Source organism: Babylonia areolata, chromosome 28 (genome assembly GCF_041734735.1).
Source record: "Babylonia areolata isolate BAREFJ2019XMU chromosome 28, ASM4173473v1, whole genome shotgun sequence".
In the NCBI taxonomy this organism is placed as follows: domain Eukaryota; kingdom Metazoa; phylum Mollusca; class Gastropoda; order Neogastropoda; family Buccinidae; genus Babylonia; species Babylonia areolata.
In genome coordinates, this window is record NC_134903.1 from 1,315,328 (window position 1) to 1,335,545 (window position 20,218).

Here is a 20,218-nt window from a genome sequence, read left to right on the forward strand (position 1 = left end):
CTTTCCATCGGGGACAGCAGTCTGAATTTCACACCCAGAAATCTGCTGTGACAAAACCCTGACACGATGCAAGGCACCTCATGGCAAAACAAGACAGAGACTTCAAATTACAATACAATACAATTAGGATTGTCAGTGGAGTCTGACTATGACCATCAGAACAGCAGAGGAGGTAACTGCTGTCCCGACTATCTGGGCTAGAATTTGATTATAGTGGAGAGTGTCTTGCCCAAGTTACATCCCCACTCTCTCGACCAAGAGGGTTTTAGGACAGTCGGTGTTGGGATGGTTCCCAAAGGCCAACCAGCCCACAAGGCTGCAGCACTAATAGCCAGTGCAATTGACAGTACAATACAATACAGTACAATACAGAGTAGTACAATACAACACAGTACAATAGAATACAGTACAATACAATACAGTACAGAACAACACAGTATAACACGATACAGCATAAAGCATGTTCTGAATCAGCTGATGTTGGCCTACGCATTTGGTTGTTTTCACTTCAATGTTTTTTTTTGGTTTTTTTATTCTAATTTCTGGTCAAAAGCATTATGCGCTGCCTGGATGGAAATGACGACACTCTTTTGTCAGCTGAAGATGCCATCAGTAAAGAACAGGAACTTTCAACTGAACCTGATTCGTGTTCTTGTTTATTTTGTGGTTGAATGCTGCGCAATACAGCACAGTACAGTACATTACAATACCGTACAATACAATACAGTACAGTATACATTACAATGCATTACAATACCGTACAATACAATACAGTATACATTACAATGCATTACAATACCGTACAATACAATACAGTACAGAACAACACAGTACAATACCGTACAACACATTACAATACGGTACAATACAATACAGTACAGAACAACACAGTACAATACATTACAATACCGTACAATACAACACATTACAATACCGTACAATGCAATACAGTACAGAACAACACAGTACAATACATTACAATACAGTACAATACAACACAGTACAATACATTACAATACCGTACAATACAACATATTACAATACATTACAATACCGTACAATACAATACAGTACAATACAACACATTACAATACCGTACAATACAATACAGTACAGAACAACACAGTACAATACAAGACAAAAGAAGATAAGAGACCTCAATTTTTTTGTTCAAAACACTCACGACCTCTCACCTTCATCGGGTCATCCTCGTCAAGGTGTCCGTAATCTTCGTAATCACTGTAATCACTGTAATCATCGTCATCATCTTCATCTTCTTCATTGACGCCTTGCTTCCCCTGACGATGACGATGACGACTGCCTGAGGCGCTGTCCTTGCTGGCACCTTCCACGACAACCACTTCTTCCACATCGTCAGCAGACGCCAGTTCCTTGCACTGGCTGACAAACTCTGCAAGCCACATGATTACATCACGTTGCTGAGGACCTTTCAGTAATTACAACACCATTATGTCTTCTGATTACATCACGTTGCTGAGGACCTTTCAGTAATTACAACACCGTTATGTCTTCTGATTACATCACGTTGCTGAGGACCTTTCAGTAATTACAACACCGTTATGTCTTCTGATTACATCACGTTGCTGAGGACCTTTCAGTAATTACAACACCATTATGTCTTCTGATTACATCACGTTGCTGAGGACCTTTCAGTAATTACAACACCATTATGTCTTCTGATTACATCACGTTGCTGAGGACCTTTCAGTAATTACAACACCATTATGTCTTTGCCCTGTACCTTCTAATTACATCACGTTGCTGAGGACCTTTCAGTAATTACAACACCGTTATGTCTTCTGATTACATCACGTTGCTGAGGACCTTTCAGTAATTACAACACCGTTATGTCTTCTGATTACATCACGTTGCTGAGGACCTTTCAGTAATTACAACACCGTTATGTCTTCTGATTACATCACGTTGCTGAGGACCTTTCAGTAATTACAACACCGTTATGTCTTCTGATTACATCACGTTGCTGAGGACCTTTCAGTAATTACAACACCGTTATGTCTTCTAATTACATCACGTCGCTGAGGACCTTTCAGTAATTACAACACCGTTATGTCTTCTGATTACATCACGTTGCTGAGGACCTTTCAGTAATTACAACACCGTTATGTCTTCTGATTACATCACGTTGCTGAGGACCTTTCAGTAATTACAACACCGTTATGTCTTTGCCCTGTACCTTCTGATTACATCACGTTGCTGAGGACCTTTCAGTAATTACAACACCATTATGTCTTCTGATTACATCACGTTGCTGAGGACCTTTCAGTAATTACAACACCGTTATGTCTTTGCCCTGTACCTTCTGATTACATCATGTTGCTGAGGACCTTTCAGTAATTACAACACCGTTATGTCTTCTGATTACATCACGTTGCTGAGGACCTTTCAGTAATTACAACACCGTTATGTCTTTGCCCTGTACCTTCTAATTACATCACGTCGCTGAGGACCTTTCAGTAATTACAACACCGTTATGTCTTCTGATTACATCACGTTGCTGAGGACCTTTCAGTAATTACAACACCATTATGTCTTCTGATTACATCACGTTGCTGAGGACCTTTCAGTAATTACAACACCGTTATGTCTTTGCCCTGTACCTTCTGATTACATCACGTTGCTGAGGACCTTTCAGTAATTACAACACTGTTATGTCTTCTGATTACATCACGTTGCTGAGGACCTTTCAGTAATTACAACACCGTTATGTCTTCTGATTACATCACGTTGCTGAGGACCTTTCAGTAATTACAACACCGTTATGTCTTTGCCCTGTACCTTCTGATTACATCACGTTGCTGAGGACCTTTCAGTAATTACAACACCGTTATGTCTTTGCCCTGTACCTTCTGATTACATCACGTTGCTGAGGACCTTTCAGTAATTACAACACCGTTATGTCTTCTGATTACATCACGTCGCTGAGGACCTTTCAGTAATTACAACACCGTTATGTCTTCTGATTACATCACGTCGCTGAGGACCTTTCAGTAATTACAACACCGTTATGTCTTCTGATTACATCACGTCGCTGAGGACCTTTCAGTAATTACAACACCGTTATGTCTTCTGATTACATCACGTCGCTGAGGACCTTTCAGTAATTACAACACCGTTATGTCTTTGCCCTGTACCTTCTGATTACATCACGTTGCTGAGGACCTTTCAGTAATTACAACACCGTTATGTCTTCTGATTACATCACGTTGCTGAGGACCTTTCAGTAATTACAACACCGTTATGTCTTTGCCCTGTACCTTCTGATTACATCACGTTGCTGAGGACCTTTCAGTAATTACAACACCGTTATGTCTTCTGATTACATCACGTTGCTGAGGACCTTTCAGTAATTACAACACCATTATGTCTTTACGCTGTACCTTCTGATTACATCACGTTGCTGAGGACCTTTCAGTAATTACAACACCGTTATGTCTTCTGATTACATCACGTTGCTGAGGACCTTTCAGTAATTACAACACCGTTATGTCTTCTGATTACATCACGTTGCTGAGGACCTTTCAGTAATTACAACACCGTTATGTCTTCTGATTACATCACGTTGCTGAGGACCTTTCAGTAATTACAACACCGTTATGTCTTTGCCCTGTACCTTCTAACGCACAAAGTATTTACATTTTGTATCCATAAACCTTTGTCTGAATGAAAATATACTGGGAAGCTGAACAAGAAACAAAAAAAAACAAACAAAAAACCCCCACAAAAACCCAACTCGCCAAGCGACATGAATGAAACGATTTTGCAACAACTTGCGAAAATGAAACTAATGACAACAACAGCAACAAGAATAAACAAGAATGATGGTGGTATGACTCTATTACAAGAGAAATTATTAAGTTATGAAGATGATGATGATGCTGATGATGATAACAATGATGATACAACAACAATAACGATAACAACAACAATGTAATTTCGGTCTTAGATGTAATGTCATTTTTTCTATCTGGTTATTTTTAATGGGCATGTGTGTGTGTGTGTGTGTGTGTGTGTGTGTGTGTGTGTGTGTTGAAGTCACTTATTATTCAATCCAGTGCATGACAGGACTTTATCCTTAAGACTGAACACATTACACTTTGATCATGATGAAGAATTAGACAGAGACAGGAGGGTGGTGTGGAGAGGGACGGATATTACTCAGTCAGTTGTCGAATATTGGCAGTAAGGGGAGTGAAGGTGGATGTTCCCTCTGTTAGGCAAAGGGCAGTAATTTCCGAACAAATATTTAGTTGTTGTTTTTTTTCCATAGCAACACAATCCTTTGATTTCTCCGCTTCACATGCAGTTTAACACAATGCAAAAGCATTGTTTGTTAATCAGTATACATGCTGAGAGCAATTGAGTAACTTTACTGATGCATCACACCTTATCTTTTTGTCATGTAACGTCTCATATAATTTTATATCTAAGGTAATTATGCAAGATTTCTTCTTCTTTTTTTTCTTTTTTTTTATAAAAGGGGCGAAAATCCCAAAAAATATGTAATCATGCAAATAAAATTTTGCAAGAACATTATATGAATTAAACATAGTGTCTTAGCATCATTGATGAAGCAGTAAAGGTGGGGAAGTTAAAAGAAATCCAAAAAGGAAATATGCTAAAATTTGCTTTTTTTAGGTGGATACACCAGGACATTATGAGTATTTTAGTTTGGTTGGGTGGTATAAAAGCAGGAAAATGTTGGCCAAATTTAGTTCTGAGTTGGGGCGATCTCTGTGGGGATCACACCCTATAATTCTACTCCTCTGTTCTTTGGAGGAAAATGTGTGGTCTTTCATCCTTTTTCTGTGTGTGTGTGTGTGTGTGTGTGTGTGCGTGCATGCATGCATGTGTTTGTGAGGTTACAGTGCTCTTGTATGCCTGTGTAAGTGTGTAGGCATGTTAGTATGTCCAAACAGAATTCTATGTTAGAAAATAAGAAATATTTTAATTCTTATGTAATTTTGTTTTTAGTGCAGTTGATATTTAATGTCAGTGTGTGCATGTCTGTAAGGGAGGGACATTTATATATATGTGTGTGTGTGTATGTGCGTGTGTGTGTGTGTCTGTCTGTGTGTGTGTGTGGGTGTGGGTGTGTGTGTATGTTCTATAAAATGCATTTTGCTTTAATCTAAGCCTGATTTATTTCACAGCTTTTATAATCTTTAGTGTGCTTTTGCATTGGACAACACACTGGATGTTTTCCATTGTCAGATAGCGGTTGTTATGTTTTTTAGGGTATGTTTATAGTCAACTATGATGTAAGGCACTTTGAGAAGCACTGGCCATAGAAAAATTATGTATCATTATCATTATTAACAACAACAACAAAAATAATAACAATAAGGTGATGTATGTTATAGTGATGGTGATGATGGTGATGTTGACAAAAAATAAACAGCAATGATGATGACGATGACGGTGGTGATGATAACAATAATACTAACAACAATAATGACAACAACAACAACAATAATAATAACAATGAGGTGATGTATGTTATAGTGATGATGGTGATGTTGACAAAAAATAAACGGCAATGATGACGACGATGACGGTGGTGATGACAACAAAATGGCAGTGCAGATGAGAGGCTGTTCACCTTGCTCGCATTTTCACCTGTCAATTTAATAATAATAATCATAATAATAATCATCATCATCATACTACTACCCCTACTAGCAGTAGAAGCACTACTACTGCCGCCGCTAAAATCAGAATATGAATAAGATCAAGGATATATATAAGAATGATAATGATAGTGATGGATATAACAAAGATTTAAAAAATTAATAATAATAATAATTAGAATAAGACAAGAAAAAAAGACAGCAGACGACGACGACGGACGACGGACGACGACGGACGACGGACGACGACGACGACGGACGACGACGACGACGACGACAACAACAACAACAACAACAACAACAACAACAACAACAACAACAACAACAACAACAACGACAACAACAACAACGACAACAACAACGACAACAACGACAACAACAACGACAACAACGACAACGACAACAACAACAACGACAACAACAACAACGACAACAACGACAACAACAACGACAACAACAACAACGACAACAACAACAACGACAACAACAACAACGACAACAACACCCTCAATGTCTCCAACACCCCTCCCTTCATCAAAACAACGAACAAATAAATCAGAACTACGTAAATAAATCTAAAAACAGAATAAGATGAAACAAAAATAAATAAGCAAATAAAGATATAAAGACACACACACACAAACATGCACAAACAGCACACACACACACAAACAAACAACACACACACACACACACACAAACAACACACACACAAACAAGCAACAAACACACACACATACACAAACAACACACACACAAACAAACACACACACACACAAACAACACACACAGAAACAAACAACACACACACACACACACAAACAACACACACACACACACAAACACACACACACACACCATGCATGTCCCTGTAGATGCGAGCGACGGCAGCCTTGATATCATCAACCCACTGAGCAGGGGGCAGACCATCGCTCATCTGCTCAAAGTCGCGGTCCTTGCTCAGCCAGGCGTGGAGGAAGGCCATGGCGCCGGGCACGGAGGACAGGGGGAGACTACTGCCCCTCAACAGGCGTGTCAGCAACTGGAAACCAGATTTGACAGGAACAATATGACCTGAGTTGTCCTGGAAAAGAAGCTGTACATACGCAAGGTGCAAGAACACACGCGCACACACACACACACACACACACACACACACACACACACACATTTGACAAACACTTAACCAAGGGGTGACTACTATAGTTCAGCAGGTGTGTCAGCAACTGGAAATGATATCATTGCAATAATACCTTGAACAGTCCACAATAGGAAGTTATATGTATGTAAGGTGCATGATCAAACACACACACACACAACACAACACACACACGACAAGCACTTAACACAAAAACATTATTCAAAAACAATTAAGGGGAGGTTTCTACAGTTCAACAGATGTGTCAGTATCTGGAAACCAGATTTGACAACAATGATATAACTTGAGTAGCCCGGGAAAGGAAGATGAACGTATGTACGCTGGAAGAACACACACACACACACACACACACACACACACACTCAACACAAAAATATCATTTAAGAACAATTAAGGGGGAGACCACCACAGTTCAACACGTGTGTCAGCAACTGAAATGAGGTGTAACAAGAAAAATATAACTGGATTAGTCCAGGAAAGGAAGTTATATGCATGTAAGGTGCAAGAACACACACACACACACACACACACAATGGAACAAAATTTTTTTTTTTTCTATTTACGAGCGTAATGAGACGCATGTCAGCAACTGGAAATAAGATAACAAGAATAAAAAACTGAACTGTCCATGAAGGGAAGCTATATGTCAGCTGGACACACACACACACACACACACACAATCAGACAAAAAACTGCTCCACATTACTGGTGTGTGGGTGTCTGGCTGGATGGATGCCTCTGCCCAGAAATGCATGTCAAGTTTTCCTTTCAGTATTCAAATGCACGTTTTACACCTCGGCTTTTACACTGCAAAGAGCAAACGAGCGCATTTTATTGGAAAGGTACTGAATCAATTATTATATATACATATATTTCTTACATTATTATTATCATCATTATCATCATCCTGATTATCACTGGATCACAATCAAGGGCAGATAAGCACAGTCCAACAAGCATGTCACTGTCAACAACTGACTATCTTCATTAGCTCAGAATGAGAAGCTATAGTTCAGGTGCAAGATCAAAAACATATACATGTTGTTGTTGCTGTTGTTTTTGTGTGTGTATGTTTGTGTATTCATGTGTGTGTGTGTGTGTGTGTGTGTGTGTGTGTGTGTGTGTGTTCTTCAGTTTAACGTCTATCCACACACTGTGATTTTAGTGCCCGTGCATGTGTGTGTGTGTGTGTGTGTATGAATGCATGTGCGTGTGCTTGCATGCATGTGTGTGTATTTGTGCAGGAATGTGTGTGTGTATGTGTGCATATGCATGTGTGTGTGTGTGTGTATGTGTGCATATGCATGTGTGTGTGTGTGTATGTGTGCATATGCATGTGTGTGTGTGTGTATGTGTGTGTGTGTGTGTGAGTGTGTCCCCACCTTGGCAGTCACCTCCAGAACAGAGGAATCCACAGCAGTGTGTGTGTGTGTGTGTGTGTGTGTGTGTGTGTGTGTGTGTGTGAGTGTGTACCCACCTTGGCAGTCACCTCCAGAACAGAGGAATCCACAGCAGTGTGTGTGTGTGTGTGTGTGTGTGTGTGTGTGTGTGTGTGTGTGTGTGTGTGAGTGTGTACCCACCTTGGCAGTCACCTCCAGAACAGAGGAATCCACAGCAGTGTGTGTGTGTGTGTGTGTGTGTGTGTGTGTGTGTGTGTGTGTGTGTGAGTGTGTACCCACCTTGGCAGTCACCTCCAGAACAGAGGAATCCACAGCAGTGTGTGTGTGTGTGTGTGTGTGTGTGTGTGTGTGTGTGTGTGTGTGTGTGAGTGTGTACCCACCTTGGCAGTCACCTCCAGAACAGAGGAATCCACAGCAGTGTGTGTGTGTGTGTGTGTGTGTACCCACCTTGGCAGTCACCTCCAGAACAGAGGAATCCACAGCCGTGTGTGTGTGTGTGTGTGTGTGAGTGTGTACCCACCTTGGCAGTCACCTCCAGAACAGAGGAATCCACAGCAGTGTGTGTGTGTGTGTGTGTGTGTGTGTGTGTGTGTGTGTGTGTGTGTGTGTGTGTGTGTGTGTACCCACCTTGGCAGTCACCTCCAGAACAGAGGAATCCACAGCCGTGTGTGTGTGTGTGTGAGTGTGTACCCACCTTGGCAGTCACCTCCAGAACAGAGGAATCCACAGCATCACAGTCATACACCTCCTCCTCCTTCGTTTCTGAAAAAACAACAATAACAACAATAACTACAACAACAATAACAACAATAGTCATAACAACTACAACAATAACAAGAATAGCTACAACAACAATAACAACAATAGTCACAACAACTACAACAATAACAACAATAGCCACAAAAACAATAACAACAATAGCCACAACAACTACCACAACAATAACAACAATAGCCACAAAAACAATAATAACAACAATAGCTATATTTACCACAACAATAACAACAATAGCTACAACTACCACAACAACAAACCACAACAACAATAACAACAATAGCTACAACTACCACAACAACAATAGCTACAACAACTACCACAACAACAATAGCTACAACAACTACCACAACAACAATAGCTACAACAACTACCACAACAACAATAACAACAATAGCTACAACAACTACCACAACAACAATAACAACAATAGCTACAACAACTACCACAACAATAGCTACAACAACTACCACAACAACAACAACAGCCACAACAACAATAGCTACAACAACTACCACAGCAACAATAACAACAATAGCTACAACAACTACCACAACAATAGCTACAACAACTACCACAACAACATTAACAATAGCTACAACAACTACCAAAACAACAATAGCTACAACAACTACCTATCCAACACCTATCACAATATCTGAGCCTACAGCCAAGTCCAACACACTGGCAACATGACAAATGTTCCACAAAAGAAATAACAGCAATGTATAAAAAATAATACACACAAGCAAGTAATACAACACAGCGGGCACATTTCCCACACACACACCCATGTCCCCTTACCCTCCACACACACACACACACACAGAATGCAGAATTAACACATATCTAGAGATCTGATTAAATGTAAAATCAAAAAAAGAAAAAGAAATGACAATATAGGAGTACCTGTTGTATCCTCATCAGGAAGGCCAGCTGCTTGTCTCCCTTCCTTGATCCACAGCGCCACCTGCTTTTTAGCGGCCGGCACCTTCTTCACCTGGTGTTTGTTCTGTGGTACAGATATTTTCATCAAGGCATGTGTGCACACAAAACCCAAACCTAACCTTACAAAAAGTCCATAAAGACAAAAACAGCACAGCTTTTTCAACACTATATTTTCACCCAAAAATGATAATTATTACAAACCAAGTACATCATTCTTCTTCTTCTTCTTTGTTCGTGGGCTGCAACTCCCACATTCACTCGTATGTACACAAGTGGGCTTTTACGTGTCTGACCGTTTTTACCCCACCATGTGGGCAGCCATACTCCGTTTTCGGAGGTGAAAGTATATGATAAACAGTGGAATAACTGAGTTATGAACATAATTAGTTCTCACCTTTTTTGGACATAGCTGGTTGCCAGGTCATCAGTGGTGCTTCTACCATCTTTAGACGATAGGATAGAAGAAGAGGCAGAGAAAGAAGAAGAAGAAGAAGAAGAAGAATATGATGATGAAGAAGAAGATGAAGAAAAAGACGAAGAAGAAGACGAAAAAGAAGAAGAAGAAGAAGAAGAAGAAGAAGAAGAAACCTAAATCAGAATGGACCATTGCACACAACATCACATTACACTGACCACTGCAGTGCCAACCCTTTTTCTTCATCACCTGCAAGTCTGTTTGCTTTCCTATCAAACTGGATTTTTCAACAGAATTTTGCCAGGGTCCTCTTGTTGCCATGGGTTCTTTCACATGCGCTAAGAGCATGCTACACAGGGGACCTTGGTTTATCGCCTCATCCCAATGACCAGAGTCCAGACCACCACTCAAGGTTCAGCGGAGGGAGAGAAAATACAGCCATGCGTGGGATCAGATCCTGTGTGCTCAGATCGACTCGGCTGGAGTCACGCACTCTCCTTGGGGAGAGCAGCCTGAATTCCACACAGACATCTCTTGTGACATAACGATAGCGATGTATGATGGGGATACTTACACAGCGCCTATCTTAGCCACAGACCAAGCTCTAAGCCCTTTACAAAGACAGTCATTTGCACAACAGGCTCAGCCACAGACCAAGCTCTAAGCCCTTTACAAAGACAGTCATTTGCACAACAGGCTCAGCCACAGACCAAACTCTAAGCCCTTTACAAAGACCGTCATTTGCACAACAGGCTCAGCCACAGACCAAGCTCTAAGCCCTTTACAAAGACAGTCATTTGCACAACAGGCTCAGCCACAGACCAAGCTCTAAGCCCTTTACAAAGACAGTCATTTGCACAACAGGCTCAGCCACAGACCAAGCTCTAAGCCCTTTACAAAGACAGTCATTTGCACAACAGGCTCAGCCACAGACCAAGCTCTAAGCCCTTTACAAAGACAGTCATTTGCACAACAGGCTCAGCCACAGACCAAACTCTAAGCCCTTTACAAAGACAGTCATTTGCACAACAGGCTCAGCCACAGACCAAGCTCTAAGCCCTTTACAAAGACAGTCATTTGCACAACAGGCTCAGCCACAGACCAAGCTCTAAGCCCTTTACAAAGACAGTCATTTGCACAACAGGCTCAGCCACAGACCAAGCTCTAAGCCCTTTACAAAGACCGTCATTTGCACAACAGGCTCAGCCACAGACCAAGCTCTAAGCCCTTTACAAAGACCGTCATTTGCACAACAGGCTCAGCCACAGACCAAGCTCTAAGCCCTTTACAAAGACTGTCATTTGCACAACAGGCTCAGCCACAGACCAAGCTCTAAGCCCTTTACAAAGACTGTCATTTGCACAACAGGCTCAGCCACAGACCAAGCTCTAAGCCCTTTACAAAGACTGTCATTTGCACAACAGGCTCAGCCACAGACCAAGCTCTAAGCCCTTTACAAAGACAGTCATTTGCACAACAGGCTCAGCCACAGACCAAGCTCTAAGCCCTTTACAAAGACAGTCATTTGCACAACAGGCTCAGCCACAGACCAAACTCTAAGCCCTTTACAAAGACAGTCATTTGCACAACAGGCTCAGCCACAGACCAAACTCTAAGCCCTTTACAAAGACAGTCATTTGCACAACAGGCTCAGCCACAGACCAAGCTCTAAGCTCTTTACAAAGACAGTCATTTGCACAACAGGCTCAGCCACAGACCAAACTCTAAGCCCTTTACAAAGACAGTCATTTGCACAACAGGCTCAGCCACAGACCAAGCTCTAAGCCCTTTACAAAGACAGTCATTTGCACAACAGGCTCAGCCACAGACCAAACTCTAAGCCCTTTACAAAGACAGTCATTTGCACAACAGGCTCAGCCACAGACCAAGCTCTAAGCCCTTTACAAAGACAGTCATTTGCACAACAGGCTCAGCCACAGACCAAGCTCTAAGCCCTTTACAAAGACAGTCATTTGCACAACAGACTCAGCCACAGACCAAGCTCTAAGCCCTTTACAAAGACGGTCATTTGCACAACAGGCTCAGCCACAGACCAAACTCTAAGCCCTTTACAAAGACGGTCATTTGCACAACAGGCTCAGCCACAGACCAAGCTCTAAGCCCTTTACAAAGACAGTCATTTGCACAACAGGCTCAGCCACAGACCAAGCTCTAAGCCCTTTACAAAGACAGTCATTTGCACAACAGGCTCAGCCACAGACCAAGCTCTAAGCCCTTTACAAAGACAGTCATTTGCACAACAGGCTCAGCCACAGACCAAGCTCTAAGCCCTTTACAAAGACAGTCATTTGCACAACAGGCTCAGCCACAGACCAAGCTCTAAGCCCTTTACAAAGACAGTCATTTGCACAACAGGCTCAGCCACAGACCAAGCTCTAAGCCCTTTACAAAGACAGTCATTTGCACAACAGGCTCAGCCACAGACCAAACTCTAAGCCCTTTACAAAGACAGTCATTTGCACAACAGGCTCAGCCACAGACCAAGCTCTAAGCCCTTTACAAAGACAGTCATTTGCACAACAGGCTCAGCCACAGACCAAGCTCTAAGCCCTTTACAAAGACAGTCATTTGCACAACAGGCTCAGTCACAGACCAAGCTCTAAGCCCTTTACAAAGACAGTCATTTGCACAACAGGCTCAGCCACAGACCAAGCTCTAAGCCCTTTACAAAGACAGTCATTTGCACAACAGGCTCAGCCACAGACCAAAGCTCTAAGCCCTTTACAAAGACAGTCATTTGCACAACAGGCTCAGCCACAGACCAAGCTCTAAGCCCTTTACAAAGACAGTCATTTGCACAACAGGCTCAGCCACAGACCAAGCTCTAAGCCCTTTACAAAGACAGTCATTTGCACAACAGGCTCAGCCACAGACCAAGCTCTAAGCCCTTTACAAAGACAGTCATTTGCACAACAGGCTGCCAACCGGGGCAGAGCTGACTGACAGCTGTCACAGAGCCATCATCTTTTTTTCCCTGTCATTCAGTCAGGCTTCAGTCACCTACACTCAAACACTCACACAGACATGTCACATTGTAGGCATGTGACCGTTTGTTTATTGACCACACCCTGTGCATGTGCTTGTTTCCCTAACCCACCAAAGGCTGATGTGGATTACAGGATCTTTAACGTGCGTATGTGATCTTCTGCGTGTGTCTACACAGGAAGGGGGTTCAGGCACTAGCAGGTCCGCACATCATGCTGACCTGGGAGGTAATAACATCTTCCCCTGTCACTCACCAAGAGCAATGGGGATCAAACTCAGGACACCTGGCTGAGAATCCACATCATAACCATCTGGCCACGCGTCAGTGTATTACATTATAAAGGTGCGATGGATTCACAATCAGCTGGTGTGTTTTCAGCCCATTTTAAGCTGATGTTGTTCCTGCTCTGTATATCAGTACACTGTGCATTACTTCCAGCAGCCTAAGTAAATCAGACATGTACTACCAGTGCATTACTTCCAGCAGTCTCAGTAAATCAGACATGTACTGCCTGTGCATTACTTCCAGCAGCCTCAGTAAATCAGACATGTACTGCCTGTGCATTACTTCCAGCAGTCTCAGTAAATCAGACATGTACTGCCAGTGCATTACTTCCAGCAGTCTCAGTAAATCAGACATGTACTGTCAGTGCATTACTTCCAGCAGCTGAAGTAAATCAGACATGTACTGTCAGTGCATTACTTCCAGCAGTCTCAGTAAATCAGACATGTACTGCCAGTGCATTACTTCCAGCAGTCTCAGTAAATCAGACATGTACTACCAGTGCATTACTTCCAGCAGTCTCAGTAAACCAGACATGTACTACCAGTGCATTACTTCCAGCAGTCTCAGTAAATCAGACATGTACTACCAGTGCATTACTTCCAGCAGTCTCAGTAAATCAGACATGTACTGCCTGTGCATTACTTCCAGCAGTCTCAGTAAATCAGAGATGTACTGCCTGTGCATTACTTCCAGCAGCTGAAGTAAATCAGAGATGTACTGCCAGTGCATTACTTCCAGCAGTCTCAGTAAATCAGACATGTACCTAAGTAAATCAGACATGTACTGCCAGTGCATTACTTCCAGCAGTCTAAGCAAATCAGTCTAAGCAAATCAGACATGTACTGCCAAACACTGAATCTTTTTTATTTCTGCAGAATTCACTGCTGGTCCACAAATCTGAACACAACTCCGACACTGAAGGCAATGCCCAGATTACCTCCCTTCACTGGCGGATCCAGATCACAGAAAACATGTTCACACTGACAGCAACAATTCAAACCAAAAAAAGACCGCAAGTGACAAACTCCTCGTTCTGTGAGCGAGGTGGACGGTGGCCGAGTGGTGAAGACGCTCATCTGCCAACACAGTGTCTGTGGGGGTCTGGGTTCCAATCCCACTCTCCCCCTTTCTCCCTACTGTGACTGGAGAATCAAACGGAGTGTCTAGATGATAAACCCAGGTCCCAAGTGCAGCACGCACTTTGACAGGCGCAATAGCCGAGTGGTTAAAGCGTTGGACTGTCAATCTGAGGGTCCCGGGTTCGAATCACGGTGACGGCGCCTGGTGGGTAAAGGGTGGAGATTTTTACGATCTCCCAGGTCAACATATGTGCAGACCTGCTAGTGCCTGAACCCCCTTCGTGTGTATATGCAAGCAGAAGATCAAATACGCACGTTAAAGATCCTGTAATCCATGTCAGCGTTCGGTGGGTTATGGAAACAAGAACATACCCAGCATGCATACCCCCGAAAACGGAGTATGGCTGCCTACATGGCGGGGTAAAAACGGTCATACACGTAAAAGCCCACTCGTGTGCATACGAGTGAACGCAGAAGAAGAAGCAGCAGCAGGCACCTGGCGCACTGAAACAAACCCACGGCAATGAGAGTGCTGCCCTCTGGCAAAATTCTGCGGAAGAAATCCACTCTCATAGGTACACAAATATACATGCATGCAGTCAAGGCCTGACTAAGCACGTTGGGTTATGCTGCTGGTCAGGCATCTGTCCAGCAGACGTGGTGTGACGTGCATGAAGTCTGAACGTAGTGATACCTGCCTGAGAAACTGAGACTGACACTGTTGGCTGTACACATGGCGTGGTGAGCAAATTATATTGGTGCTGTACCCCCAAAAAACCGGAGTATGGCTGCCTACATGGCAGGGTATAAACAGTCATACATGTAAAAGCCCACTCCTGTGCACACAAGTGAACGTGCGAGTTGCAGTCCATGAATGAAGAAGAAACTAGTGCTACACAGGGAAATTGAAAGAAAAAAAATAAAACTTTTGTATAAAACCCAAAATAATAAAACTTAGAAAGAACATCCCCCCTGCCCAAAACAAAAAAAACCCCAAAGCAAACAACAGCAAAAAACAAAAAAAAACTCCCCCCAGCCCCCAAAATAAACCAAAAAAACCTCCCCCCCAAAAAAAAAACCTCCCCCCAGCCCCCAAAATAAACCAAAAAACCCTCCCCCAGCCCCAAAATAAACAAAAAACCTCCCCCCAGCACCAACCCCCCCCCCCAAAAAAACCCTCCCCCCCAAAATAAACCAAAAAAACCCCTCCCCCCAGCCCAAAATAAACAAAAAAAATCTCCCCCAGCCCCAAAATAAACCAACCCCCCCCCCCCCAAAAAAAAAACAAAAAACAACCCAACCCCCCCCCCCCCAGCCCCCAAAATAAACACACAAAAAACTCCCCCCAAAATAAACCAAAAAACCCTCCCCCCAGCCCACTAAATAAACAAAAAAAAAACCCTCCCCCAGCCCAAAATAAACAAAAAACCCTCCCCCAGCCCCCCAAATAAACCAAAAACTCTCCCCCCAGCCCCAAAATAAACAACCCCCCCCCCCAGCCCCCAAAATAAACCAAAAAACCCTCTCCCCAGCCCCCCAAATAACCCCCAAACCCTCCCCCCCAGCCCCCAAAATAAACTAAAAACCCCTCCCCCCAAAATACCCCCCCCCCCCCTAAAATAAACCAAAAAACCCTCCCCCCCAGCCCCCAAAATAAACCAAAAACCCCTTCCCCCCAAATAAACCAAAAACCCCTCCCCCCAGCCCCCAAATAAAGAAAACAACACACCCAAACTTGAGCCCCTCACCTCCAGACCGCACAGCTGGGCGCGTGCCCACAGCTCCATGTGGGCGTCCATTTTGGGGCAGTGCTCAAACTCTGGCGGAGGGGGGGTGGTGGTGACAGTGGTGTCCGCCACTGCCTGCTGCTGCTCTCCCTTGGAAGCTTCCCCCTCCCCCTCCTCCCCTCCTTCGTCCTCCCCCTCCACCCCCTGAATGGTCAGGTCCCCCTGACAAGTCGCCAGGCTGCCACACAGCAACGAGAAACGCGCTGAGGCATCGTGGGAAATCACATCGGGGGCCAGACGCTGTCCGCCATCTTGTTTCGCAGCTTGAGCTGACCTTGCTGATTCTGATGACGGTGGTGGCGGCGATGATGACGACGATGATGATGATGCGGTTGGAGAGGTGACGACTGTGGGTTCCTGTTGGGCGGATGATGATGATGATGACGATGATGATGATGTTGTTGCTGTGGAGACGGTTGCCGCGGCGTCAGTGGCGACACAGGTGGCTTCCTGCGCTTTGGCGGCGTAGTTGACGGAAGTTTGTGCGGTGGCGGCAGCGTCTTGCGCTGTACCGGGCAACATGAGACCTGATACGCACACACACACAGGGTTTGTCTTGTATGTTATGTGTTGCAAGGCAAGGCAAGGCATGGCAAGGCAGGGCAAGGCAAGGCAAGGCAAGGCAAGGCATGGCAAGGCAAGGAGTTTATTTCATGTGCCCTCCCACCCCCCACCCCCCTCCCCCCACGCCCCTCTGTCCCCCCTGCGGGTATGGAAACCAGCATTTTTCACACGTACTATGGAAACAAAAAGATTGATGTCAAGATGTAAACAAACAGAAAGAATGAAGAGATCACACGTGCAAACAAGCAAACACACACTATCAAGACCTTCTTTTTTTTTTCGTCCCTAAGCTGTGAACAGAAAGATTCTTTTCTAATCACTACAAAAAACAAATGTGTATGGTGGAGACAAAAGCTGTAAGTGTTAACAATAATCTTTTGCTCTTTGTCGGGAAACAGGAAGCGGAATTTAATGGAGATTGGTGGGGTCCTGCTATAAGTCTAAGAACTCATAACATCAAGAGTGACTCACTGTTGATAAAGAACTCATAACACCAAGAGTGACTCACTGATGATAAAGAACTCATAACACCAAGAGTGACTCACTGTTGGTACGGCCGTGCAGAAGCAGATCGACGATGATGTTCAGCTGCCGGTCGTTGCGACCTTTGAACTCCCGGCCCCCCGCCCTTCGCAGCATCTCGGCCAGAAAGGCCAACCACAGACCCCTGGGCAACTGGTCCGGGTCACGACCTTCCTCTGTTGGACCAATCAGCTGGCTGCCTTTAGTGTTGGTTGGAGTGGTTTGGGTTTGGGTTTCTTGTGTGTATGTGTGCGTGTGTGTGTGTGTGTGTGTGTGTGTGTGTGCGTGCATAAGTACACAGTTTCCACAGCAAGTCTGCATGCATGTGAGCCTGCATGTGTGTACACAAACCTTTTTCATATATACACAACAGACATACACACATACACACACACACCCACACCCATATTCTCAAACACCTTCACCCAATCCACCTACGCATGCTCACAAACAGACATTCACACACACACACACACACACCTACCCATACACTCACAAATATACATTAACACAAACATACACACACATTCACATTCACACACACACACACACACCCCTACCCACATACTCACACATATACATTAACACACACACACACACACCTATCCACATACTTACACATATACATTAACACACACACACAGACACACATGCAAATACATTAACACACACACACACATTCATACTCACACACACACACACACACCTAGCCCCCTCCATCCCCCCCTCCCCCAACCTCCCACCCGTCACCCCCCCTCCCCCTCCACACACACATTACCCTCGTATCCCAAGATGTAGCGAGACTTGTCGACAGGCAGTGCAGCGATGTAACCAATCAGCGTGTTGAGGTTGGGGAGGACGTTTTTCAACCGACCCTTCGGCTCTCGTAGGAAGGTACGCACCATGTCCAGAATCCGATTGGTCAGATTGAACTCGGACACAGTGGCTGTGGGGGGAAAAATGTACCAGTTTCAGTTTCTGAAGGAGGCACTGCGTTCTGACAAACCCATATATGCTAAAAAAATTTTTTTTTAAAGTTCCTGTTTCAGTTTCAGTAGCTCAAGGAGGCGTCACTGCGTTCGGACAAATCCATATACGCTACACCACATCTGCCAAGCAGATGCCTGACCAGCAGCGTAACCCAACGCACTTAGTCAGGCCTTGAGAAAAAAAAAAGGTGAATAAATAATAGATAGGCTTACATAAATAAATAAATAATAATTATGATATAAAAAAGGTAGTAGTAATGATAATGATAATGAAATAATAATAATAATAATAATAAATAAATGAATAAATAAGACAACAATGATGATAAATAAGCAAATAAATGTAAAACATGAAGACACACATCCACACATACACCCACACATGCATAACAGATAAGTTTCTCAAGGAGTTGTAACTGCGTTCGGACAAATCCATATATGCTACACCACATCTGCTAGGCAGATGCCTGACCAGCAAGCAGCATAACCCAACACCCTTGGTCAGGCTCTGTGGTGCATGTGTCTGTATGTGTGTACCTATCAGAGTTGATTTCTACAGGATTCTGCCCGAGGACAATAGTGATTAACTCTTCTGATGCTATGGTGAAAAAGGTTTTAATGTGATGAATTCTGACCGTGGAGCAGTGCTAGGATGCAGGGCTCCAGGAGTTATAAATAGGTCCCAGAATTTAGGATGCTGAAACAGGTTATATGACCATGTGTGTGTGTCCTCTGCAGGTGCTTTAAAAAAAAAAAGATCAATCTAACCATATGTAAATGGGACACTGCGCCCATCTGAATCGAAGAAGCACTGAAGGAAGAGGACGGAGAAACACACTGACCGACGCAGGAGAAACAGGTCACACAACACACTGACCGACGCAGGAGAAACAGGTCACACAACACACTGACCGACGCAGGAGAAACAGGTCACACAACACACTGACCGACGCAGGGGAAACCACACAACACACTGACCGACGCAGGAGAAACCAGTCACACAACACACTGACCATCGCAGGAGAAACAGGTCACACAACACACTGACCGACGCAGGAGAAACAGGTCACACAACACACTGACCGACGCAGGAGAAACAGGTCACACAACACACTGACCGACGCAGGAGAAACAGGTCACACAACACACTGACCGACGCAGGAGAAACAGGTCACACAACACACTGACCGACGCAGGAGAAACAGGTCACACAACACACTGACCGACGCAGGAGAAACAGGTCACACAACACACTGACCGACGCAGGGGAAACCACACAACACACTGACCGACGCAGGTGCGAAGGAAGCAGAGAAGCAGCCTCAGCTGGTGGGTGCCGGTGGAGGCCGGACTGAGCTGACCGACCATGGCCCCCAGCACAGCAAAGGGCACGTCCAGCTGGGCCCAGTCAAAGCCCAAGGGATCCAGCGTGCACAGGTAGCCCAGCGTCGGCTTCATCAGCACCTGCAGGGTGGGGTGGGGGGTGTGGGGGGGGATGGGGGTTGGAACGATGCACACATAAATTTTCCTCCATGAATGTGAACAGTCAAAAACTTATTTCACTTCGTTTACAAACTCTGCAGTTCTATCCGCTTCCAACAGAAACATTTTACGTGATAA

The 20,218-nt window shown here is 44.1% G+C and overlaps 1 protein-coding gene across 2 annotated transcripts in view; it reads right to left on the bottom strand.

The window, feature by feature from the left end:
- LOC143301968 (uncharacterized) overlaps nt 1-20,218 on the bottom strand; it is a 68,244-nt gene that overhangs the window by 16,477 nt on the left and 31,549 nt on the right. For both annotated transcript variants that reach the window (XM_076616446.1, XM_076616447.1), the window contains exons 13-20: nt 19,888-20,062; nt 18,388-18,555; nt 17,633-17,785; nt 16,485-17,050; nt 9,912-10,014; nt 8,923-8,990; nt 6,528-6,711; nt 1,194-1,411 (exon numbers count right to left, since the gene is read on the bottom strand). In XM_076616446.1, coding sequence (XP_076472561.1) covers nt 1,194-1,411; nt 6,528-6,711; nt 8,923-8,990; nt 9,912-10,014; nt 16,485-17,050; nt 17,633-17,785; nt 18,388-18,555; nt 19,888-20,062 — 1,635 coding nt within the window. The remainder of the gene's footprint in view (nt 1-1,193; nt 1,412-6,527; nt 6,712-8,922; nt 8,991-9,911; nt 10,015-16,484; nt 17,051-17,632; nt 17,786-18,387; nt 18,556-19,887; nt 20,063-20,218) is intronic.